A 26,226-nucleotide genomic window follows, 5' to 3' on the forward strand; every position below is an offset into this window, starting at 1 on the left:
GAGGAATCATTTCGGGCCAAGAACCTTCATCACGACTTCAGGTGACTCCGAAAGGGAATTGTAAAGCAGTGGTGGTGGGGTGAACTAACTGATGAAGGTGTTGATCAGCCGAATGCCTGAGGGGATGTACTGTATCTGTTTCTGAGTCTAGCAGTCCTGGTGTGGATGTCTCTTCCCTAATGGGAGTGGAACAAACAGTCCATGAGCGGGGTGAGTAGGATCCATTATGAAATACATCATCAAATGTATTGATTATAATTTATGTTTCAGTAACAATGGATATTAGGAATTTTGGTAAACTGCTGGACTGCTGATGTCAGGAAGCACAGTAAAATGGAGTGGCTGTGAGGGAACTGATTGCTAAACCGAATATGATGGTGGTTATTCCTACTTATTATAGAAGCTGAGTGAATGTCATCAAGTTAGTTTGACCCTCCTCCAAGAGGACCACAACCTTGTCGTAGGGCTTGGAGGCTTGCCTGCCTCAATGACCCGGAGAACTTTGTTGGCTGGAGTCAGGGCCTTGTGTTTTGGCTCTTGGTAGGGTCACCCATGCCAAGCAGGTCAAAGGGTAGAGGCCAAACTAAGAGTGGTGCACCAGTCCTCCAGGTTCGGGGTTCCAGCTCAGGGCTAACAACCCTGACTGGTGAAAAAAAGTAGTTACAGAAACAGCAATGAAGAACCCTTCTACACAGACAGAGATGGAGGACTTTCATCAGTGCCGTAAACGCCAGCGGCGTACGGGCAGTAAGTAAGTATTTTGACCCTGAGTTTCGAGATGGATAGGGTCATTCGAAACATCACAGCAGACTTCCTTTCTGTTTTCACACTGTTACGCCTGTGCCCCCTCCTTTTTGAGAATCGCAAGATTGCTATTAATTCAGGTCAGGAGACCCAGGAAATGAGAGAGAGACGTTTGGAATGTCTTGGCCCCCCGGCAATAGAAAGCTATGGGAAATGGCCATTGTCTCTTGGAGACGGAATTGTGTATTGAATACTGTGCTTCGTGGAAGCCCTCGGGCAATGTGGGCTGGTTGGGGGATGGCATCATTCCACCCTGATTGACATCTGAGACCCCGTGAGTGGGGATAAAAGAGAGTCTGTGGGAACAGCCCCTCAGACGCACCAGAAGAAACGCTAGAAATCCTGTAACAGCGTAATAGCGAAAGCCGGTGGAAAGCCACGTGCGTCCTTTTCCATTTTCCTCGGAATTGGTGGGCCTTGCCACAGAAGAACGGCTTTAGCTAACCACAAAGGAGAAATCTGCCCCCAACGACTCTCGAAGGATTGACATCATAAAAGGAATGGGCAAGTTTTAATCCGTCTCTCTCTCCAACCAAAAGCTGCAGCTTGAATGAACTTGAGTGACTTTTATATTTCCATCGGACAATACATTATCCCCTAGACAACGATAGAGTTATTTCTTATTGATTATTATTATACCCACGCTTTTAGATTTAGTATTGATGACGTATATTATCTGTATGGTTGCATTGATATTATTTTTGTGTATTTTTATCAATAAATACTGTTAAAAATAGTTCCATCAGACTTCAACGGACCTCTCTATCTTTGTTGGTAAGTGACCCAGTTACGGGGTACGTAACAACACAAACCTATGAAAGGGCTGGGATGTAGCCTTGGTTCCATGAATGAGGTACCTACCATCCAACCTCTTTGAGAGGATGGTATATCTATTACCATGCCAACCATGCTTCCAGGGCCCTTATCTATGCAGTACTGTCAACTAGGTCTGACTGTTGTAACCCATGCTGACATGCAGCAATCTACAGCAGGTCTGGCTGTTCCAAGAGCTCCTTGAGTGCCTCAAACAAAGTGCTCCAGTTAACTAAGTTGTCACAATGGAGTGACCCTTCCAAATCTAGCTGGTGAAAGTCTCCTCCCGCCTGCTACTGCCACACATTGCTGTGCAAATTCTGGACACAGAAGAAATACACAACAATAGTGAATATGGAACCTGCAGGATATTCCTAGATCTTAATTTAATTTAATTTTAATTTAGAGATCCAGCATGGTGGCAGACCCTTCCAGCCCAAGGGGCTTAAGCTGTCAGCTTAAGTGACCAACTATCCTCCTAACCCATACGTCTTTGGAACGTGGGAGGAAGCTCACACAGTCATGGGGAGCACGTACAAACTTACAGGTATCAGCGGGAATTAAACCCAGGTTCCTGGCGTTGTAAAGCGATGTGCTAACCACTATGCTACTGCGCTGCCCCTATCTTAGAGATACAAGATGGTAGCAAGCCCTTCTGACCCACCAAGCCTGCGCCAGTTACACCACGTGACCAATTAACCTACCGTACTAACCCGAACGTCTTTGGAATGTGGGAGAAAACCAGAAACCCACAGGGTCATGGGGAGAATGTACAAACTACTGATAGCCAACAATGGGAATCAAACGTGGAGTGTCAGTTCTGTAATAGTGTTACACTAACCACTACACTACAGTGCTATAAACTTAAGTAATATATTCTTCCATTCACACTGATGTACAGTTACCACTAATTTATCCATATTTTTTGTAATAAAGCAAATTCTGAACTTCCAACTAGACTTGTGCAAGTATGTTTTATTTATTAAGCTGGGATTTAAGTAAACTATTCAAGAAAATTCACTATTGAGAAACAACACTACACAGCTAGAATTACATCATATGCTCTGCAATGGTTTTTACAACACATTGCATGTAAATCCAGTGAAACGTTACACTTCATATCACAGTCTAAATGCTTAACAGGAAAATTATTGCAAAACATTTTTAGACTATCCCTGCTTGAGGAAGAATAGTCTGTTTCAGGCATGCACTTCAGGGCAAGTTTTTCCATAACTTTTTTAACAAGGTTCTTGTGGTTACCATGATGGTCATGCAGTAATCGATCAAGATAAACGCAACCTTATGTTATAATCTTAGAAAGTTAGTCATAAAATTTGACAGATCATTACATAAACAATCTGTCATATTGACCTGTTATTAATGTGATTAAAACCAGATCTAAAGAAATAACAGAAGATTTTAATTAAATTCCTTTTTCTGTTTTTTTTTCAATTAGAACTTGAACATAGAATTGCAGAATTATTCCATTCAATTCAAATTAGTTGCACCATTCAGGCAGCACATATACCTCAACTATAGCTGCTAGTCTTTGATCTACATATCAAGGTAGCAATACATAACACAGATCTATCAATCTCATTATGGAAGTTTCAGTTTCAGCACTTTCCATAGAAGCACTGTGGAAAGATTTTCACTACTATACACTTAGGTGATTAAACAGATCCTACTGTCCACTAGTGGCAGGGCCTCAAATTGAGATCCTTCCCCACAAAGCCTTTCTAGTGGCTGCACCAACCTTCAAAAGCCTGCCAAAAGTTGTCAGCATTCATTTATGTACAGACATCTTTTTGCACTGGAAGATCAACAGGTTTTGAGTAAACAAAGGTGCATCTTTCTCCGAATTGATGACCGTACTACAACAGCTGATGTTTGTTTTGATATATAGCCCACAAATCACAATGTCCTCTGTTATACGGCTGCTTGTGTCAAAGCTCAAAAGGGATCCAATCATTCTTTTTCAGACATTCTTGGATGAAGCACATTTCACAAAGAGGTGGATAATTGTCTTATCCACATCACAAAGACCTGGAGGGCAGCATGCATTATTTGGAGTGAGACTTTGATCTGTAGGTACAATTTGACAGGGAATGCTCTTTTCCATTCCGGCCAAGTGAGGGCTTGGTACTCTTGGATAACTTTTGGTAATGAGGCAGTCTGCCAAATTCCTTTGACAATCTGATTGGGAGACTGTCCCACATGATCTATCATGGTCTTTGGTAGCAGAGCCTACATTACAATCTATACTGACATCTTCCTAAGAGATTTGAGATCAAACTGTTTCACAGCAGTAACTTTTCTGGATGGACAAGTAGTCCAGCAACTGAATGGAATACCGTGTGGCAACAAGGCCAGGCTCACCGTTCTCAACACCAGGAATGGGTAGAACTATTGCGATCTTTGCTGTTCGTGTACTTTGGCTCAATGCACAGCTTGATATAGCCACACACGATGGTAGCCAGGAGGATAACGGCAATCTTGGGTACTTTTCCCCCTGTCTTCCGTCTTCACAATCCATTGGACGTGTTCCATCTTAGATCTCCAGCTTAAATGGAAAGTGGCTTGGGTGAGTGTCATGGCGTAGCTACAAGGTATGGGCCACCGCTGCCCTGTGTACAGAACCACACAAACAGGAACAACAGTTGACTACCAGGTACTTTTAATCATTGAGGTAGAATCATCCTCCCAGAGTGCCAGCTTCTGTTTTACTCCAGCCAATTCTTGCTCCATGCCCAGACTGCTCCAAACCAGAATCTCACTGCCTTCACCTAGTCAGACTTTACAGTGAAGGAACAGAGCATCAGTCAGGCCAGTTGCCAAAGAATATGGCCTCACTCTTTCTGCATTTGACTCCAACGCACAAGGCCAGCTCAAATTAGTGATACATGTTACTTAATACATAGATTGACCATAGGTCCAAGTTATGCTATCCATGTACAGAGAGAATTTTTCCTCCATGCTCTCTAGTTGAGGATATCAATGTGTATCTTTTTATTTCAAAAAAATATAGGAAATACTATTAAATTTGTACAACTGTCTCTTCACGTTTATTGTGCCATCAAAATTACTACAGCACCAATGCAACTTGTGTTTGGTCACAATCAACATTTAGATAAACTAGAACCCCGAAGTGGCAACCTCACTTACTAGCCATGGAAATAGGAACATGGGGACAGTGAATTTCTGCGTCACGCGTCCAACAGAGACAAGAATTCCTTGGACCCTTGCTATGACTGGGAACTACTCCTTTGATATGAAGGAAGTACAATAACAACATTTTATGTGCAATGCAATAGTTATCATAGCGACATTTAAATAGGCACATGGACAGGAGGGATTAGATTAAATTAGTATCATGGTTGGCACAGACATGATGGGCTGAAGGGCCTGTTCCTCTGCTACACCCTTCTATGTTATATGAATGGAGTTCAAGAAACTTCAATATGAGAATAGGAGTTTTCAAAGTTCAAAGTAAATTTATTATCACAATCTGTGATTTGTTTCCTTAGGGGCATTCACAGTAAATAGAGAGAAAAAAAACAATAGAATGAAACTATAGGACAAAAACAATGTGCAAAGGATTAAAAACTGTGCAAATGCAAACAGAAATAAAATAGTAATAATAAATAAATAGGCAATAAATATTGAGAACACGAGTCTTTAAAAATGAGTCCCTAGGTTGTGGAATCAGCTCAGTGTTGGGGTGATTGAAGTTATCCCCGCTGGTTCAAGAGCCTGATGGTTGAGGGGTAATAACTGTTTCTGGACCTGGTGGTGTGGGACTTGAGACTCCTCTTCTTCCTTCCTGATGGTAGCAGCGAGGAGAGAGCACAGCCTGGATGGTGGGGTCCTTTATGATGGATGCTTCTTTCCTGTGCTCAGTGCTGGGTTGGGCTTCATCTGATGATGGGCTAGGCTGTATCAACTACTTCTGCTTCTAAAATCCCACCACAATTTCTGCCACCATATTATATATCATCTGTAGCCTAACATGTTAAGGAAATTCAGCATCTACTGAGAACACACCAGTCCTAATTGAAGAGTTGACAGTGGAAAGGGTGAACAGCAGTATGCTTATGGGTGTCAACATCTCTGAAGATCCATCCTGGACTCAATATATTAATGCAATTATGAAGAAGGCACATTAGCAGCTATATTCCATTAGGAGTTTGAGATTTGGTATATCACTGAAGATTCTCCCAAATCTCCACAGATGTACTGTGAAGAGCATTCTAACTGGTAGCATCACTGCTTAGTATGGAGGCTCCAATGGACAGTATTGAAAATAAAAGCTGCAGAGGGTTATAGATTCAGACAGTTCCATCATGGGCACTCGCCTCCCTACCATTGAGGACATGCCTTATTCTCAATAATACCATCAGGGAGGAGGTGCAGGAGCCTAAAGATTCACACTCACTTTTTTGGAACAGCTTCTTTCTTTCTACCATCATATTTCTGAACAGTCCATGAACCACCTCATTATTCTGCTCTTTTTATGCACCATTTATCTTTTTATACATTTCTTATTGTAACTTACAGCAATTTTTAATGTATTGCACTTTACTGCTGTTGTAAACAACAAACTTCATAATATATATCCGTGATAATAAACCTGATTCTGATAGAACTGATGTGCTGTTACAGCCTCCTGTGATCAACACCTCTTGCAAGTCCCTCCCTCCATTCCACCTGCAGCCTCCTAACAGTAAGACTTCACAGTACTGCTGCTTAATATACTTCTATTTCGTCTGGATTCAGTTTAGCTAACTAATGTGATGTGGTTCAGAAACTCTCTTAAGAAAGCAGAGCTCCAAAATAGTATTGTGAACAAATCCTTTCTCACTAGTGGACAAGTATGTGGGAGTACTGACTGCAGAGTATTCATGAGCATTAACCCATCTCATGAAATAGAGTATTGCAAAACCTTTGCACTGAAGTAGGGATGGCAAACCGTGTTGTATCCAATGAGCGATGGGTGTTTGGTGTCCAGGCTCTCCACCCCTTTGTTCCCAGCAACTCTTGCAGGTGAAGCCAGTGGTACCTCGGGGTAATCAGTTCTCCAAACCATCCTGATGGCCTGGCACAAGCACAGTGCTGACGGAGGTTGACAGCTTGGATATCTCTCTAAACCCCTCGGCTCAGTCCATCCGATGGAAGAACCGGAGATCAAATTAATCCTTCAGTCAGCACCCATGTCTGGAAAGAATTGGTACGTGAACAGAAGCTGGATGAAATTATCATCCAGCAGTTTGTGCGACCCAATCCAAATCAACCAGTATTGATTAGGTTGGCATTTGGAAATCCCAATGGGTGCTCTTCTGGCATTTGGTCAGTTTCATTGGTTAATGCCAAGCATTATGTTCGTTCATTATTAACATCCAAAAGTGTTAATATACTAATTATATGATGATTGTATACTATCATAAAATATAAAATGCTAAAGCATCATAAAATGTCCTTCGACCCGACTTGAACATGCTGACTGAGTTGCCTACTTGAACTCATCCCAATAGCCTGCATCTAGCCTATATCCACTTAAACTTTTACCATCCATGTACCTGTCCAAATATCTTTTAAACATGGTCAATGCACAGGATTTGAATGAGGGTTCAATGGTTATTCCATCTTGTGGTTAAGAGAATATTTTTTTATTCTGGTGAATTTCTAAGAGTTAGTTGCAAGCAGTCATAAAATATTTCAAAATATACCATTATAAAGAAAGCTGAAAAAGAGAGGTTAAATATTTGTTCTTATAACTTCAGAATTCAAGAAGAGCTGACAATCTTTTAAGCAAACAAATTACTTAAACCCATGCAACAGGTGCTTATTGAATGTAGTGCATTATTAGTTCTAAAAATATAATACATTTTTACAATTGTATTTATGGAGCAATAATATTCAAAAGAGCAAATCAACTATGACACCACAATTATGTCTGTGAAAATGAATGCTAGTATTGGGCAATTGTCAATCAAAATCATATCAAATCAGACTAGTTGATTGTCGGATAGACCAGAGTGCAAAGAAATTTTTTGCTTGCTCTCAGATTAGATGGTGCACATGGTAACTCAATGGAGTTTAGAAGAATGGGGTGGTGGGGGGGGGGTCCTCATTAAAACAGAACGAATACTGAAAGGCATAGACAGAGTGGATGTGGAGAGGAGGTTTCTAATAATGGGAAAAGCTAGGACCAGAGAGAACAACCTCAGAAGGATGTTTCTTTTGAACTGAGCCTATGCAATCTTTTGTCACAGACAGTTGTGGAAGCCAAGCCATTTGGTATATTTAAAGTGCAAGTTGATAGATGCTTGATAGGTAAGGGCATCAACGATTAATAGGAGAAAGCAAATAAATAGGGTTGAAAGGGGAAATTAATCAGCCATGATTCATATAAAATAAAAACTAAGCCAAATTCTTTTTCTGCGTCTTATGGTCTTAAACACAGTAATGAATGTAAAAACAACAGAATGGTGCAAAGAAAGTCGTGCAATCTAAAGTAGTGCAAAACAAAATGCTGAAGTGACAATAACAGAATAACCGAGAGAGGTAGAACTAAGAGTGAGAGAATGTGGCAGCATCACCAGGAAGGAGATATGTGAGTGGCAACTGGTTCCAATCTGATAACAGTGGGGAAGAAGTTGTTTTCCAGTCTGATCTTCTGGACTTTTAAACTCCCTAGAGTCATAGAAAAGTACAGTGCAGATACAGGCCCTTCAGCCCATCTAGTCTGTGCCAAGCCATTTAAACTGCCTACTCTCATCGACCTGCAACTGGACCATAACCCTCCATATCCCTACAATCCATGTACCTACCAAACTTCTCTTAGACATTGAAATCAAGTTTGCATGCCCCACTTGTGCTGGTAGCTCATTCCACACTCTCAACGCTCACACTCTATTCCCTTCATTCTCCCCTTAAACTTTTCACCTTTCACCCTTAACCCATGACCTCTACTTGTAGTCACACACATTGGAAAAAGCCTGCTTACATTTACCTTATCTATACCCCTCATAACTTTGTGTACCTCTACTAGTCACAAGTCTCCAGTCAGCAAGGTGACCATGTACTACCACTCTCTGGCTTTTCCCAGAAAGTAATCTTTAATTCAATTTACTACCTCATCTTGAATGCCGAGCAACTGAACCTTCTTGACCAACCTTCCATGTGGAACGTTATCAAATGCTTTGCTAAGATCCATTTAGATACCATTCATGCCTTGCCTTCATCAACTTTCCTGGTTACTTCCTTGAAAAACTTCATAAGATTGGTTAGACATGACCTACCACACACAAAGCCATGCTGACCATCTCTAATCAGTCCATGTCTACCCAAATATTTATATATCTGGTCGCTCAGGATACTTACCAATAACTTTCCCACTACTGATGTCAGGCTCACCGATCTATAATTTCCTCGTTTATTTTTAGAGACCTTCTTAAACAGTGGAACAACATTAGCTATATTTCAATCCCCTGGAACCTCATCTGTTACTAAGAATGATTTAAATATCTCTTCTACAACCCCTTCAGTTTCAGCACTTGCAACCTACAGGTCTGAGGGAACACTTTGTCAGGACCTGGTGATTTGTTCACCCTGATTTGCCTCAAGACAGCAAACATCTCCTCCTCTGTCATCTGTATAGGGTCCTCACTGTTGCTTTGCCTCACTTTTGTAGACTGTATTTGTCTCTCGAGGAAATACAGATGCAAAGAACGAATGGAAGATCTCCGCCATCTGTCTTGGCTCCACATGGATTACCATTCTGATCTTCCAGAGGACCAATTTTGTCCCTTGCAATCCTTTGCTCATAACGTATCTGTAGAATCTCCTAGGGTTCTCCTTCACCTTGTCTGCTAAGGCAACCTCGTGCCTCTTTTAGCCCTCCTGATTTATTTTTAAGTGTTCTCTTCCATCTCTTAGACTCCATTAACACCTCATTTGTTCCTACTTACCTATACCTGCTATGTGCCTCCTTTTTTTTTACCTAACTAGACCTCAAAATCTCTTTAAAACCAAGGTTCCCTATACATGTTATCTTTACCTTTTATTCTGACAGGCAGATACAAGCTTTGTACTCTCAAAATTTCATTTTTGAAGGCCTTGCACTTACCAAGTACACTTTTGCCAGAAAACAGCCTGTCCCAATCCACACTTGCCAGATGCTTTCTGATACAATCAAAATTGTCCTTTCCCAAACTTAGAATCTCAACCCGCATTCCAGGCCTATCTTTTTTCATTTTACTTTGAAACTAATGGCATTATGATCACTGGATTCGAAGTGATCCCCTACCCAATCTTATGTCACCTGCCTGGTCTCATTCCCTAATAGCAGATCAAATATCGTTGGGACTTCTGATTAGGGAAACTTCCCTGAACACTTTTGACAAATTCTATCCCATATAGTCCTTTTAAAGCATGGGAGTCCCAGTCCATATGTGGAAAGTTAAAATCACCCACTACCACAACCTTATGATTCTTGAAACAAGTCTGCGATCTCTGTACAAACGTGTTCCTTTAAATCCCGCGGGCTGTTGGGTGGTCCATAATATAGCCCCATTCACGTGATCGTGCCTTTCCCATACCTCGGTCCCACCTATAAATCTTTACTAGACGAGTTCTCCGGTCTGTACTGACTGAGCATTGCCGTGACTTTTCCCTGACTAGTACGCCACCTCTCCCCCTTTAATCCCTCCCGCTCTGTCGCATCTAAAACAACGGTACCTCGGAATATTGAGCTGCTCGTCCTGCCCCTCCTGCAACCAAGTCTCACTAATCGCTATACAATCATACTTCCGTGCGCTGATCCATGCCCTGAGCTCATCCGCCTTTCTTACATACTTCTTGCATTGAAATATACGCAACTCAGGACGTGAGTCGCATCATGCTCAACCTTCTGATTCCTGACTGAGATCTTAGCAACTTCTGTCTCCACGACGTTTCCAATATCTTTTCTGGTTCCTAGACCCCTGCAATTTTAGTTTAACACTGCCCCCCCCCCGTGCTCTGCAGCATTACCAAAACCCTCCCGCTAGAATATTTGCCCCCTCCAGTTCAGCTGCAAACAATCTCTTCTGTACAGGCCCCGCTTCAATGAAAGAGGGCCCAATGATCCAAAAATCTGACGCCCTCCCTCCTACCCTAATTCCTTATCAACGTGTTGAACGCGATGATTTTCCAATTTCTAGCCTCACTAACACGGCGGTAGTAGACCTCAGATCACAACCACCGAGCCCCTTCCCTTTAACTTAGCGCCTACCTCCCTGATCTCTTTACAGAGCGTCGTCACTATTCCTACCTATGTATTGGTACGGACATGGACCTCTGGCTGCTCGCCTTAAGTATCACTTAAGAATGCTGAGGACTCGATCCGAGATATCCCAGATCCCGGCACCAGGGAGGCAACATACCATCCGGGAATCTCGTTCTCGTCCTCAGAACCTCCTTTCAGTTCCCCTAAGTAACGAATCCCCAATCACCACAGCTCCCCTCTTCTCCCCTTCCTTCTGAGTCACAGAGGTAGACTCAGTGCCAGAGACTTCCCTTCCTCTGCTGGGTCGTCCTCCCCAACAGTATACCTGTTGTTGAGGGGGTTGGACACGGGGGTATCTGCACTGGTTGTTTAACCCCTTTCCCCTTTCCGGCTGTCACCCAGTCTCCAGTGTCCTGCACCAGTGTAACTACCCCTCTATATGTCCTATCCAGAGCGGTTAAAATGGGGAAGAGAAATAGCGAGGGTCACCGAGGTCCTTGGTGATACTATTAGTCTTGTCGAACTATGTGAAGATAGACTGGCAGGAAACGACTGGTGGGCTGAGCCGCATTAGCACACTCTGAAGGGTCCGTCGGTCCAGAATAGTGCCGTTGTCATACCAGACTGAGATGCAACCTATCGAGATAGCTCATTTGTACAAGTTCGAGGAAGTCCCTGTGGATAACAACGTGAACATTGTGATTTTTTTTGAGGGACTGCAGAAATTCCTGACAGGATCATGGCCAAAAGAGGTTTTAAAAGGCAAAACACAAAAGGATGCTGCGTGTTGAATTACAGAGAGAAAGGAGGGGAACTTTTTACTGTGAAATCAGGTACAAGGAGGCTGGTGTGATCTTCAACATCAGTAACAACCTGTTAGTCCAAAAGCTACTTTTGCGCAATAAATACTATGAGATGCCACGTGATCTAAATCGAAACCCTGTCCTTGGTAGCGATTGCTTCTTTGTATGAGATCCCGCGAAGTTTTGGAATTGTGTAACGTCTATTTACTGCAAGATTACAGATTAAAATGCATTTTCAACTACTTCAGGATAGGAGTTCTTGGGGTCAGGAAAACCGGATCAATTTACCATCAAAAATTCTCGAGCCAAAGTTTAAAATAAGCTGTATGTTAAAGAGACAACGGGATTAAAAAGGATAAGGGTTAAATGATTCATATTGTTTTTTTTTCTCTCTGTGTGGCAGTTGAGAATGAAAGTGCCTCGATGGAGATTCCAGTCACCTAGCCCCCGGGCCAGGATGCTGCCAACCGTGCAATTGTGTAATTCAGAGCTCCCTCTAGGTTCCCTTCGCACTGGTTCCAATAGTAGGACAGGTGATGGCCGCATACAGTGATATCCCGGCCTGAGAGACAGTACTGCATCTGTTTCCAACTACAAAACCGGAGATGATCATAGTTGGAACGATCAGAGATGCACAATTGTTCGGGAATTGGCACGCTTGTAATTTCAACATTAAGTTTGTAAAAACCATATCAAATGATGAAAGGCGACGGTTGTGTTAACATTTCACAATCAAAACATTGTGTAAAACAAGAGGCAATTAATTTATTTAATATATTTTATATAAATATGCACGTTTTCAGGTATACACTACTTCAAAGACCGCTGTGAAGTTCAGTTATGTGTGAATGAAGAAACCCTCCAATCAAGTCATGAGCAACAGCTGGCTGTGGACAAAGTTGCATTTTACGTGTCCGTGTGGAGCGAATGCCACTGTGAGAGTAAAACTACTCTAACTGAAAATAAAGGGGAAAAGCACACCAGACAAATATGATATTACTCCAGTATTTACAGTTATAAATCGACGTCTCGCGTTGCTCAATCCAGAATTTAAACTGTTTGCCGGACATAAAATGTAACACTGGCAGCTGTTCCTTGTACCCATGTGCGATCTCGCTTCGTATTTAATGATTCAAGTAAATGTTTTGTTCTGTTCTTATCTGCCGCTTTATCTTGGAATTTGTTTCCTTACTCTTCCTTTTCCGTGTCCGTTTCCCCGTTCCCGTTCTTGTATATTCTTACCCAAAGTCTGAGCTGATTTTCTTCCTCATTGTCTTCTCTTCCCACCAATTTATCTCTATGTACATTAGGTCAACTACGTTACTTTCCTTAGGCTCACTTTATTTCCCCTATCGCAACCACTAACTTCTCGGCAGTTTTACCCTCTCGTCCCGATCCCGGTACAAGTTATGCTCCTTTTCTGCTTGAGCCCGAGTTGCCATTTACGGAGCGCTCCTCCGGGTCTATTCCAGGAGACAGACTGAAGGAAGCCTCCTTCTGGTTGACGTCACCTAATTGACAGCTCACCTGGCCAGCCACCCGCCGGAAAGTGGAGAGATAAACTCCAGGGCAGGGATCTGATTGATTTGCAACCAGAGCAGGAAACGGGGCGGTGTTTCCGCCAGCAGGTTGCTGAAAGGCTGCGGGCAGTTTATAGCCCGAGACTGGGCTGGTAGTCGGTGCAGTGGAACTTGATGCTGCAGCTGGGAAACTGGCAGGGAGCAACAACAATAAAAATCAGCCAATTCTCATTAAGTTTTCATTCACTGAACCTTGCTGGTAAAGGGAGAGGAGGAAGTACATAAGTATTTCAAAAAGTTAACCTCATGGCCGTGTGTGCAAGTTCCCAGCGGAGAAGGCACGTTGCATCTTCATGTTTGAATACAGTCCAGACAAGTTTGCTGGTGCTGCTGGCTCTGACTGTCATGGGTAGCGCAATGGGGCAGGAGACCTTCAATAGCCCCGAACTTTATTATGGTTTCGGGTCAGGACCATCCGACGATTCGATACTTCTCGCCAATAACGGCATCCGCGTGCCTTTCGGGAGGTCCGTGGACATCGACCCCATCAACGACCTCGTTATCCAGGTGCACCCGGGCGACAGATGCACCGTCACCGTGCTGGACAACGACCCGCTGTCACAGAGGCCGGGCCAGCTGACTCCCAAGAAATTCCCCTGCGACTTCGGGAGCGACGAGGTGAGGTACTCGCACTTCGGCTCCCGGAGCCCGTCTACCGACCGGGTGAAGCTGCAGCTGAGGTACGACACGCAGACCGATACGCTGGTTGTCCCGTTCATGCTGGAGGTGGAGGTGGTGTTCACCCAGCTGGAGATCATCACCCGCAACATGCCTCTCACCGTCGAGAAGCTACTGGGCACCAGCAACGCGCTCGATTCTAAGGTGCTGGAGTTCAGCTACGACCGCGCCTCGCAGCTCTGTAAGCTGACCCCGCTGCCGGGGGCCGGGGGCCTGCCCCGCTACGGGCGGCTGTTGCTCGCTGACCAGCCCGCCCCGAGCTTGGACTGTGACCAGCTGGTCAACTCGGACATCCGGTACCGGCACACAGCCCACAGCCGGTCGCCCAACCGCGACTACATCCCCATGGTGGCCGAGTTGCACGACCTTCACGGCAACCTGCTGAAGCAGGAGTACTTCCAGATCCTGGTGCGCATCCGAGAGGGAGCGGAGAACACGCCGCCCAAGCCCAGCTTCGTGGCCATGATGATGATGGAGGTGGATCAGTTCGTGCTGACAGCTATCACGCCTGACATGCTGGCGGCCGAGGACGCCGAGTCGGAGACGGGCGACCTCATCTTCAACATCACCTCGCCGGCCGGCCATGAGCCGGCCATCGTCAGCACCGACGACCAGAACCTACCCATCTCCTCCTTCCGTCAGAGGGACCTGCAGGAGCTGCGGATCGCCTACCGACCGCCAGCTGACGACTCGGACGTCGAGAGGATCTTCCAGATCGAATTCGAGGTGGTGGACACCGAGGGCGCCGTGTCCGAGCCCTTCGCCTTCATGGTGGTGGTCAAGCCCATGAACACGCTGGCGCCCGTCGTCACACGCAACACCGGCCAGCTGCTGTTCGAGGGCCAGTCGCGGCCACTGTCCAGCCCGCGCAACCTGCAGGTCAGCGACGAGGACAACCTGGACGAGGTGAGGATCTCGGTGGTGGACGGCCTGAGGCACGGCTCGCTGACCGTGCTGGGGGCGCACAGCAAGTTCTTCACGCCCGCCGACCTGCTGGCGGGCGCCGTCATCTACCAGCACGACGGCAGCGACACTTACAGCGACAACATCATCTTCCGCATGAGCGACGGTGCGCACCAAGTCGAGTTCCTCTTCCCCATCACGATCGTGCCGACCGACGATGAGCCGCCCGTCGTCAATGCCAACACGGTTCTGGTGCTGGCCGAGCACCAGATGATGCCCGTGTCGCCCTTCGTGCTCAGCGCCACCGACATCGACTCCGAAGACTCGACCATACGCTTCACGCTGGAGCCGCCGCTGTCCCAGGTGGGAGAGCTGGTCCTCCGCCAGACCGAGCGGCCGCTAGACCCCTATTCCTGGCGGTTCATGGAGGGCGAGAGCGCCTACGAGAAGGTGGTCCTGGAGTGGTCCCAGCAGGACATCTTGGACGGCAGGCTCTTCTATAGACACACGGGTCCTCACAGCACCACCACCGTTATGGACCAGTTTTTCTTCCGAGTGCAGGATGACAACGACCCGCCCAATCAGTCGGGCGAGCACACTTTCGTGATAAAAATTCAACCGGTTGACAACATCCCACCCGAAATGCATCCGGGAAGCACTTTGCAAATGATTGTGGAAGAGTACCGCTTGACGTACTTTCGGAGGAAATTTCTGCGTTATACTGACCTGGACTCGGATGACAGAGATTTGAAGTACACCGTTACTAAGCCCCCCACCGACACCGATGAAAACAATCCCGTGCAGATGGGCAACATCGTGCTGACTGAGAGCCCCGCCACTTTAGTGACAGAGTTCACTCAGGCTCAAGTCAACCATCACAAAATCGCCTACAAGCCCCCAGAAGTGGAACTTGGAATTACTCCTCACATTGTTCAGTTCGACTTCACAGTGGAAGACACGGCCGGAAACAAAGCCGAGGGTACATGTACAATCTTTCTACAGCCCGTTGACAACAAGCCACCGCAAATAACCAACACTGGTTTCACAATGTTTGAAAGGGACACCTACGTCATTACAAGTGCTGAATTGGATGCGACAGATCCGGATACGGATGGACCTCAAATCACTTTTACTCTTTCTCAGCTTCCAAAACATGGGCAACTGCAGTATGCTAGCGTTGGTATAAATGAAGGAGAAGCATTTAATCTGAATGATATAGCCAATGGGAAAATAACCTATGTTCACAATGGCGATGAATCTACTGGGGATTCTTTGAAAATTGATGTGAGTGATGGAGTCCATACTGTTACAATCAATGTTAAAATAAGAGTTCGCCCAGTTGACGATGAAGTGCCAACTATTATGTTGCCAGCTGGAACAATTGGATCACATATAGATGTACTGGAAGGTGGAGCCACTGAGATAACAAGTAATGTTATCCAAGGAACAGATGAAGATACAGATGATCTTAGGTTGATTTTCATTGTGGAGGATCAACCAAAACTGGGAGAGATATTGGTTAATGGAGTTCGTGCTGAAAGGTTCACCCAGCAAGATATAATCAATGGGGTTGTGATTTACACTCATACAAGTGGTGAGATAGGACTACAGAAAAAGGAAGATTCTTTTAATTTGACTCTCACTGACATGTCTGACGAGTGGAATATTGGAGGGAATAAAGTACAAGGTGTTCGTGTGCAGGTGACCATCCTTCCTGTTGATAGTCAGGCTCCAAATGTTTTTATAGGGAAGCGGTTCACCGTGGTTGAAGGTGAGAAAAATACAATCACACTGAAAAATATAAGAGCAGAAGATGTTGATACTCCTGATGATGATATTCTCTGTACAATTATTGTCCAACCAACCTCAGGCTATGTAGAGAACATCTCGCCAGCCCCTGGGTCTGAAACATCTCGGGCAGGAACTGCTATCACTGCTTTCACTCTTAAAGAGATACGTCTCGGACATGTTAATTATGTGCAGAGTATTCACAAAACTGTTGAACCAGTGGAAGATAGGTTTACATTCCGCTGCTCTGATGGAGTGAACTTCGCCGAAAGACACTTTTTCCCCATTATCATAATTCCTGCAAATGATGAGAAACCAGATATTTACATGAGAGAGTTTGTTGTAATGGAGGGCATGAGTTTGGTTATTGACACTCCCATTTTAAATGCTGCAGATGGTGATATCCCTGCCAATGAATTAACTTTCACCATCATTAAACCACCAAAACATGGGCAGATTGTAAATCAGCTTACCTCAGGTACTGTCCTTGTTGACAGCTTTACTTTAAATGAGATCAGAGAAGGCTCCAGCATCGTTTATGAGCATGATGACTCTGAAACAAAGGAAGACAGCTTTAACATTCAACTAACTGATGGGAAATACACCGTTGAAAAAACAGTAATTATAATGGTCATTCCACTCGATGATGAGACTCCAAGAATGACAATAAATGACGGACTAGAAATAGACATCGAAGAAACTAAAACAATAAATAATAAAATTCTTAAAGCCACAGACCTGGACTCAGATGATAAAACACTTGTTTACATCATACGCTATGGACCAAATCAAGGTCTCTTGCAACATCTTCTCCCTTCTGGGAAATTTGTAAACATAACGAGAGGGATGAACTTCACCCAAGATGATGTCGACAAGAACTTGATTCAGTATACACATACTGGCAAGGAAGGCGTCCGTGATCTGATCAAGTTTGATGTAACAGATGGCATTAATCCACTCATTGATCGTTACTTTTACGTCACTATTGGTGGAATTGACAAGATCTTCCCAGACGTGGTTAGCAAAGGAGTCTCTCTGAAGGAGGGTGGAAAAGTAACTCTGACAACAGATTTACTTAGTACAACTGACCTGAATAGTCCAGACGAACACCTGCTTTTCAGCGTTACCCGAGCACCCATCCGTGGCCACCTGGAATGCACTGATAAGCCCGGAGTACCAATCACGACATTCACGCAGCTTCAGTTAGCTGGTAACAAAATTTACTACATCCACACATCTGACGACGAGGTGAAAATGGACAGCTTCGAATTTGAAGTTACAGATGGTTACAACCCTGTGTTTCGCACTTTCAGGATCTCTATCACTGATGTTGACAACAAAAAGCCTGTGCTTACTTTGCATGAATTGGTGGTGCATGAGGGAGAAATGAAACTAATTACCCCCTTTGAACTGACTGTTGAGGACAGGGATACACCTGATCAGTTGCTACGATTTACCGTGACGCAACTACCTGTTCATGGACAACTGTTGTTCAACCGCACATCACCTGCTCGATCCTTTACAAAGCAGGACTTGAATGAAAACCTCATCAGTTACAAGCATGATGGAACTGAATTTTCCGAGGATAGCTTTTCCTTCATTGTGACCGATGGCACACACACGGACTTCTACGTCTTCCCAGATACTATCTTTGAAACTCGGAAGCCACAGACGATGAGAATACGGACAATGTCAATTGACAATGGAATACCTCAGATTATAGTTAACAAGGGTGCTCCTACTCTTCGTGGACTTGCCACGGGACATCTTGGGTTCATGATTACGAGCAAAGCTCTGAAAGCTGAAGATCGTGACAGTGTGAATAGTGTTCTGAAGTTCAAGGTAGTGGAAGGCCCTGAACATGGATACCTTATCCACCTGGGCAAAGGAAATGACAGCGTTACTAGATTTACTCAAGGTAATTTTAACTTTAAATAATTTTCTTTTTGTGTTGTTCTGACATTATTTTTCTGAGTGCTATTACTGGATTTAAGTAGGAAAATGCGTCAATATCTGTCAAGCCAAATTATCTTGTAAAGTGAATCAGTGTGCAGCTTGCAGTCAAACGTCAAGTGTTTTTGTCTGCAATGTGTGCATTGCCTAATGAATGAAAAATGTTGTTATGGTAGCTGATTAACAACTGGCAAACTTAAGCAGATAACAGGTTAAACTATGACAATCTATTTTGTTTGAACTGGCAACCTGAGCCTGATGTCAAATATATTGCACTTCAGAAACAAGCTTCCCTATCTGTGTTTCCCAACAAAGTTATGTTGTTGTTTATTATAGCAGTAGTATTAAGTTTGTTTTTCTCTTAACAGAGATGTTTTTGCGTATGCCAGCTTCTTAAGTACATTACACGAAGAAGCAGGTTCATCTTAGTAATGTCAAATTATATTTACTTTTAAAATTATATGCAACGAGATTTTGTTTGGGGAATCTAGGTAGAAAGATATGTTGCCAGACAGTTCATCGTCTTCTGGGATCTAGTTTTAATTTATTATTGGAGTAAATTGAAGTTTCCTTCCCCCCCCTCTTAAAAAAAGCCTTTTATGAAATAACTTTGGTTAATCTTACAAACGACTTTGTTCAGGGTGTCAGATGTGGGAATCCTGGGAGACCTCCAGCCTCCCTAATGGCCACATCTGTGCCAGGTGCACTGAGATGCAGCTCCTCAGAGACCATGTTAGGGATCTGGAGCTGCAGCTTGATGACCTACTGCTTACTAGGGAAAGTGAAGAGGTGATAGACAGGAGCTACAGGGAGGTGGTCATCCCTAGGCTACAGGGGTCGGAAAATTGGGTAACTGTCAGGAGAGGGAAGGGAAATGCCCAGATAGTGGAGAGCACCCCTGTGGCTGCCCCCCTCAGCAACAAGTATATCATTTTGGATGCTGTTGAGGGGGATGACCTGACAGGGGACGGCCACGGTGACCGGGTCTCTGGCACTGAGCCTGGCGCTGTTGTGCAGGAGGGAAGGAGGGAGAAGAGGAATGCAGTAGTCATAGGGGATTCCATAGTCAGGGGAACAGACAGGAGATGCTGTGAGCCTGATAGGGATACCCACATGGTGTGTTGCCTCCCAGGTGCCAGGGTACGGGATGTCTCCGATCGGGTCCAGAATATTCTGAAGGGAGAGGGCGAGCAGCCAGCTGTCTTGGTACATGGTGGTACCAATGACATAGATAGGAAAAGGAGGAGGTCCTGAAGAGAAATTTCTGGGAATTAGGAAGGAAGCTGAGAAGCAGGACCTCCAGAGCATTAATGTCAGGATTGCTACCTGTGCCACGTGCTAGCAAGGGCAAGAATAGTAGGATCAGGCAGATGAATGCGTAGCTGAGAGACTGGTGCAGGGGGCAGGGCTTCAGATTCTTGGATCATTGGAATCTCTTCTGGGGGAAGTACGACCTGTTCAAAAAGGATGGGTTGCACCTGAACCCAAAAGGGACCAATATCCTGGCGGGAAGGTTTAATAGAGCTGTTAGCGAGGGGTTAAGCTAATTTGGCAGGGGGATGGGAACCGGAATGATAGAGCAGAGGAGGGGGAAAACAGAAATCAATCTAAGATAGTGAGCAGTAAAGATGTCAGAAAGGACAGGCAGGTGAAGGGGCAAATTTGCAGCCATTGGGATGAGTTACAGTGCAATAAAGTTGCAGTGCAATCAAAGCAAAAACTACCAAATACTGGACTTAATGTATTATACTTAAATGCACCTTAAAAGGAATAAGGTGGATGATCTTGTCATACAGCTACAGATTTACAGGTATTATATTGTGGCCATCACTGATACATGGCTAAAGGATGTATGTCTCTGGGAGCTGAACGTCCAAGGATACACGGTGTATCGGAAGGATAGGCAGGTAGGCAGAGAGGGTGGCATGGCTTTATTGGTAAGAAATGATATTAAATCATTAGAAAGAGGTGACGTAGGATCGGAAGGTGCAGAATCTTTATGGGTTGAGCTAAGAAATCGCAGGGGCAAAAGATCCTGATGGCAGTTATATACAGGCCTCCTAACAGGTGCATTGGTGTGGACTACAAATTACAACAGGGAATAGAAAAGGCTTGCCAGAAGGGCAGTGTTATGATAATTGTAGGGGATTTTAACATGCGAGTGGATTGGGAAAATCAGGTCGGCACTGGATCTCAAGAGAGAGAATTTGTAGAATGTCTACGAGATGGCTTTTTAGAACAGCTTGTTGTTGAGCCCACTAGGGGATCGGCTGTACTAGATTAGTTATTGTGTAATGAACCAGTGGTGATTAGAGAGATGGAAGTGAAGGAACCCTTAGGAGGCAGTGATCACAACATGATTGAGTTCTCTGTGAAATTTGAGAAAGAGAAACCGAAATCCAATGTGTCAGTATTCCGGTGGAGTAAAGGAAATTACAGTGGCATGAGAGGAACTGATCAAAGTTGACTGGAAAGGGACACTAGCGGGAAGGACGGCGGAGCAGCAGTGGCTGGAGTTTATGCGAGAAGTGAGGAAGGTGCAAGACAGATATATTCCAAAAAAGAAGAAATCTTTGAATGGAAAGAAAAGTCAAAGCCAAAGTAAAAACAAAGGAGAGGGCATAGAAGGAAGCAAAAATTAGTGGGAAGACAGAGGACTGTGAAGTTTTTAAAAGCTTACAAAAGGAAACTAAGAAGGTCATTAAGAGGGAAAAGATGAACTATGAAAGGAAGCTAACAAATAATATCAAAGAGGATATTAAAAGATTTTTGAAGTATATAAAGAGTAAAAGACAGGTGAGAGTAGATATAGGACCAATAAAAAATGATGCTGGAGAAATTGTAATGGGAGATAAGGAGATGATGGAGGAACTGAACTAGAGTTTTGCATCAGTCTTCACTGAGGAAGACATCAGCAGTATACCGGACACTTAGAGTGTCAGGGAAGAGAAGTGTGCACAGCCACAATTACGACAGAGAAAGTACTCAGGAAGCTGGATAGTCTAAGTATAGATAAATATCCCGGACCAGATGGAATGTACCCTCGTGTTCTGAAGGAAGTAGCTGTGGAGATTGTGGAGGCATTAGCAATGATCTTCCAAAAGTCAATAGATTCTGGCATGGTTCCAGAGGACTGGAAGATTGCAAATGTCACTCCGCTATTTAAGAAGGGGGCAAGGAAGCAAAAAGAAATTATAGACCTGTTAGCTTGACATCGGTGGTTGGAAAGTTGTTGGAGTTGATTGTCAAGGATGAGGTTACGGAGTACCTGGAGGCATATGACTAGATAGGCAGAACTCAGCATGGTTTCCTTAAAGGAAAATCCTGCCTGACAAACCTATTGCAACTTTTTGAGGAAATTACAAGTAGGCTAGACAAGGGAGATGCAGTGAATGTTGTGTATTTGGACTTTCAGAAGGCCTTTGACAAGGTGCCGCACATGAGGCTGCTAAATAAGATAAGAGCCCATGGAATTACGGGGAAGTTACATATGTGGATACAGCATTGGTTGATTGGCAGGAAACAGAGAGTGGGAAAAAAGGAATCCCATTCTGGTTGGCAGTGGTGTTCCACAGTGGTTTGTGTTGGGGCTGCTTCTATTTACATCGTACATCAATGATTTGGATTATGGAATAGATGGCTTTGTGGCTAAATTTGCTGATGATACAAAGATAGGTGGAGGGGCTGGTAGTGCTGAGGAAACAGAGTCTGCAGAGAGACTTGGATAGTTTGGGAGAATGGGCAAAGAAGTGGGCAAATGAAATACAATGTTGGAAAGTGTATGGTCATGCACTTTGGTAGAAGAAAGTAAATGGGTAGACTATTATATAAATAGGGTGAGAATTCAAAGTTCTGAGATGCAACGGGATTTGGGAGTCCTCATGCAGGATACCCTTAAGGTTCACATCCAGGTTGAGTCGGTGATGAAGAAGGCGAATGCAATGTTGGCATTCATTTCTAGAGGAATAGAGTATAGGAGCAGGGATGTGATGTTGAGGCTCTATAAGGCACTGGTAAGACCATTATTGGAATACTGTGTGCAGTTTTGGGCTCCTCATTTAAGAAAGGATGTGCTGACGTTGGAGAGGGTTTATTCACTAGAATGATTCCAGGAATGAGAGGGTTAACATCTGAGGAACATTTGACCGCTCTAGGACTGTACTCCTTGGAGTTTAGAAGAATAAGGGGGTACCTCATAGAAGGGCATGGACAGCGTGGATGTGGCAAAGTTGTTTTCCATAGTAAAGGAGTCTAGTATGAGACGGTATGACTTTAGGATTGAAGGGCACCCATTCAGAACAGAGATGCAAAGAAATTATTTTAGCCAGAGGGTGGTGAATCTGTGGAATTTGTTGCCAAGGGTGGCAGTGGAGGTCAAGTCATTGGGTGTATTTAAGGCAGAGATTGCTAGGTATCTGAGTAGCCAGGGCATCAAAAGTTATGGTGAGAAGGCGGGGGAGTGGGACTAAATGGGAGAATGGATCAGCTCATGATAAAATGGCGGAGCAGACTCGATGGGCTGAATGGCCGACTTCAGCTCCTTTGTCTTATGGTCCCAGTTCAGGTCGATGGGACAGGGCAGTTAAAAAGGTTCTGCACATACTAGATGGGCTGAAGGGCCTGTTTCTATGCTGTACTTTTCTATGACTCTAATGTCTACCAATATGCATTCAGAGTTTAGAACTGCCTGCAAACAAGAGAAATCTGCAGGTGCTGGAAATCCAAGCAACACACACAAAGTGCTGGAGGAACTCAGCAGGCCAGGCAGCAACCATGGGAAAAAGTACAGTCAATGGTTCAGGCCGAAACCCTTCAGCAGGACTGGAGAAAAAAATGAGGAGTAGATTTAAATGGTTGGGGGAGGTTGGAAGCTACCCAGATGGAATATAAGGTGTTCCTCTACTGTCGCGATGAGCATTCCCATTCCGATATGTCAAACCATGGCTTCCTGTACTGTTGTGCCGAAATCTCCCAGTGGCCACCCATTTTAATTCCACTTTCCATTCCCATTCTGATAAGCCAATCCAAGACCTCCCCTGTTGTCATGATGAGGCCATGCTCAGGTTGGAGGAACAACATCTTATAATCAGTCTGGGTAGCCTCCAACCTGATGGCATGAACATCAGTTTCTCAAACTTCTGGTAATGCTCCACCCTTCACCATTTCCCATCCCCTTTTCCCTCCCTCACCTTATCTCCTTGCCTGCCCATCACTTCCCTTTGGTGTTCTTCCTCCTTTTTCTTTCTTCCATGGCCTTCTGTTCTCTCCGGTTGGACCCCCCCCCCCCACCCCGCTTCTCCAGCCCTGTATCTCTTTCACCATCAACTTCTAAGCTCTCTACTTCATCCCTCCCCCTCCCAGTTTCACCTATCACCTTGTGTTTCTCTTACCCCTTCCCCACCTTTTAAATCGACTCTTCTTTTTTCTAGTCCTGCCAAAGAATCTTGGCCTGAAATGTTGACTGTACTTTTTTCCATAGATGCTGTCTGGCCTGCTGAGTTCCTCCAGCATTTTGTATGTGGTGTATAGAATTGGTTGTATTCATTTCTGGCTTGGCTATGAATATAATAGATGTGGATCATCATACTGGAATGTATTCTGATTTTGGAGTTAATGGAGAATTTCAGCAGTGATTACATGCTCTTAATATGCTTATGATGGTAATCGCTGCAAATTGAACTCCTTCTGAAAACAATTTTTTATGAAATCAGTGGAGTACTTTCGGTATGCAAGAGTTGATGGCAAGGCTTGAGAACCTGTTGACTGACCATTTTGAAGTGCTGAGTCTTTCAGATGATATTAGGTAGGAAGATCCAGTCATAATGAAGGAACAGTGGTATGTTTCTATGTCGGGTTAGTTTGTGACTTGAAGAGATACCTGCAGGTGGTCATCTTCCAAAGCACCTGCTATTCCTGTCCTTCTTTGTGAAAGAAGCTGCACATTTGGGAGGTGCTCCTGGAGTAACCTAGGCTGCCCCTGCAGTGTATTTTGTAGCTGGCATATCATGCAGCCAAGGCATGCTGATGATGAAGGTAATAAATATTTAGGATGGTGGATGGTGGCTGCTGTGTCCTGAATAGTGGTGTAACTATTGAGTGTTGCTGACACTCCACTCATCTTGTCAAGTGAAAAATATTCTATTATGTTCTTAGCCTGTGCCTTGTAGACACTGGAAAGACTTGGGGTATCACTGGAAAATATTCTGGCTCTGACCTGCCGTATGGCTGATCTAGTTCAGTTTCTGGTCAGTGGTGATTTCCAGATTACTGATGGTGAAAGATTTGGTGATAGTAACACCAATCGAGTATCAAGATTAAGTAGAGATGGTCATTGTCTGGCATGTTTGTGCCACCATTGTTACTTTCCATTTATCAACCCATGAATAAATATTTTCTAGGTCTTGCTGTATGTGGACATTGCTTCATTTTCTGAGTAATGAATGGAATTGAATGTTGTGGAGTTAGCAGTGAGCATCTCTACTTATCTTGATGAAAGGAATGACGTGGGACTAAAGTTATTTGCAAAACTTGAGAGGAAGAACCTCATCCTTGGATTGCCTTACCAAGTACACAATATTGAATCATAGAAATCTGGCACACTTAAAAGAACCACTTAACCTCTTATATCCATGCTGGCCAAAAATAGACTGGGTTAATCTCACTCCCAGTTCTTGGCCCAATATATAGTACTTACAACCTCAGTGGTGGAAATATATTAACCTGAGACAACCACTGGGAATAAATTAGATTAATTCAGACAAGTCAGCATGGATTTGTCAAGGGTAACTCTTATTTCGCCAATTAGATAGAATTGTTTGATAAAGTTACAGCTGGAGTCAATCAGGGCAATGCAGTTAATAGTCTGTGGAATTATAAAAGGCAAAATTTTTAAATTGTAATGTCTATATTCATGCCCAGTTATTTCTATGTATTATGAAAAGCAAGGGGCTTAATACTGAACCCAATGTTAAGCACTACTGCATAGAGCTCACCAGAGATGGAAATTCTTGTCAGCCATTCCTTTCTCCTTTCTGCCACTGACACAATTTTTAATCTAACTTATATATCTTCTGCTTGGATCACAAGGACTTTTACTTTGTTGATTAACTGGGTATGTGTTTTTTTTAAAAACCATTTACAATGAGGTGCTCATCACCTTGACTTCTGCTTCTCATATTTGGTTCCATTGAATATTGATGTCCAGGGATATTTATTGTTTTCTTTGAGGTGATATGTGGCAGGATCCATCTAGTGAGAAATTGCATTTTTCTCAACACTACACATTAAACGTATCTATTATGCAGAGGAAATAGTACCTCATGAATTTGATTGAGGGTTTTGAAGAGGTGACAAGAAGGTTTGATGAGAGCTGAGTAATAGACTGTACCTACATAGACTTTAACAAGGCCTTTGACAAGGTCTCACATGGTAGGCTAGTCTGGAAAATTATGTACAATAGATCGCATGTGATACAGGGTGAGCTTGCCAATTTGATCTAGAAGTAAGCCAATGAATGACAGATGGAATTTAACTTAGACAAGTGCAAACTGTTGAATTTTGGTTGGTTAAACTAGGACAGGACTTGACCACAAATGGTAGGGGCTGGGGGAGAGTTGTTTAATAGAGAGACCTCTGG

At 44.0% G+C, this 26,226-nt stretch overlaps 1 protein-coding gene across 1 annotated transcript in view; it reads left to right on the top strand.

Annotated features, from left to right (window-relative positions):
• Positions 1 to 13,340: 13,340 nt before the first annotated feature.
• Positions 13,341 to 26,226, top strand: part of LOC140726923 (FRAS1-related extracellular matrix protein 2-like) — a 212,443-nt gene continuing 199,557 nt past the window's right edge. The window contains exon 1 of the mRNA XM_073043928.1: positions 13,341 to 18,555. Within this exon, the coding sequence (XP_072900029.1) occupies positions 13,515 to 18,555 (5,041 nt within the window). The 5' untranslated portion in view covers positions 13,341 to 13,514. The remainder of the gene's footprint in view (positions 18,556 to 26,226) is intronic.

The sequence above is a fragment of the Hemitrygon akajei genome, chromosome 4, assembly GCF_048418815.1.
Source record: "Hemitrygon akajei chromosome 4, sHemAka1.3, whole genome shotgun sequence".
Lineage (NCBI taxonomy): Eukaryota > Metazoa > Chordata > Chondrichthyes > Myliobatiformes > Dasyatidae > Hemitrygon > Hemitrygon akajei.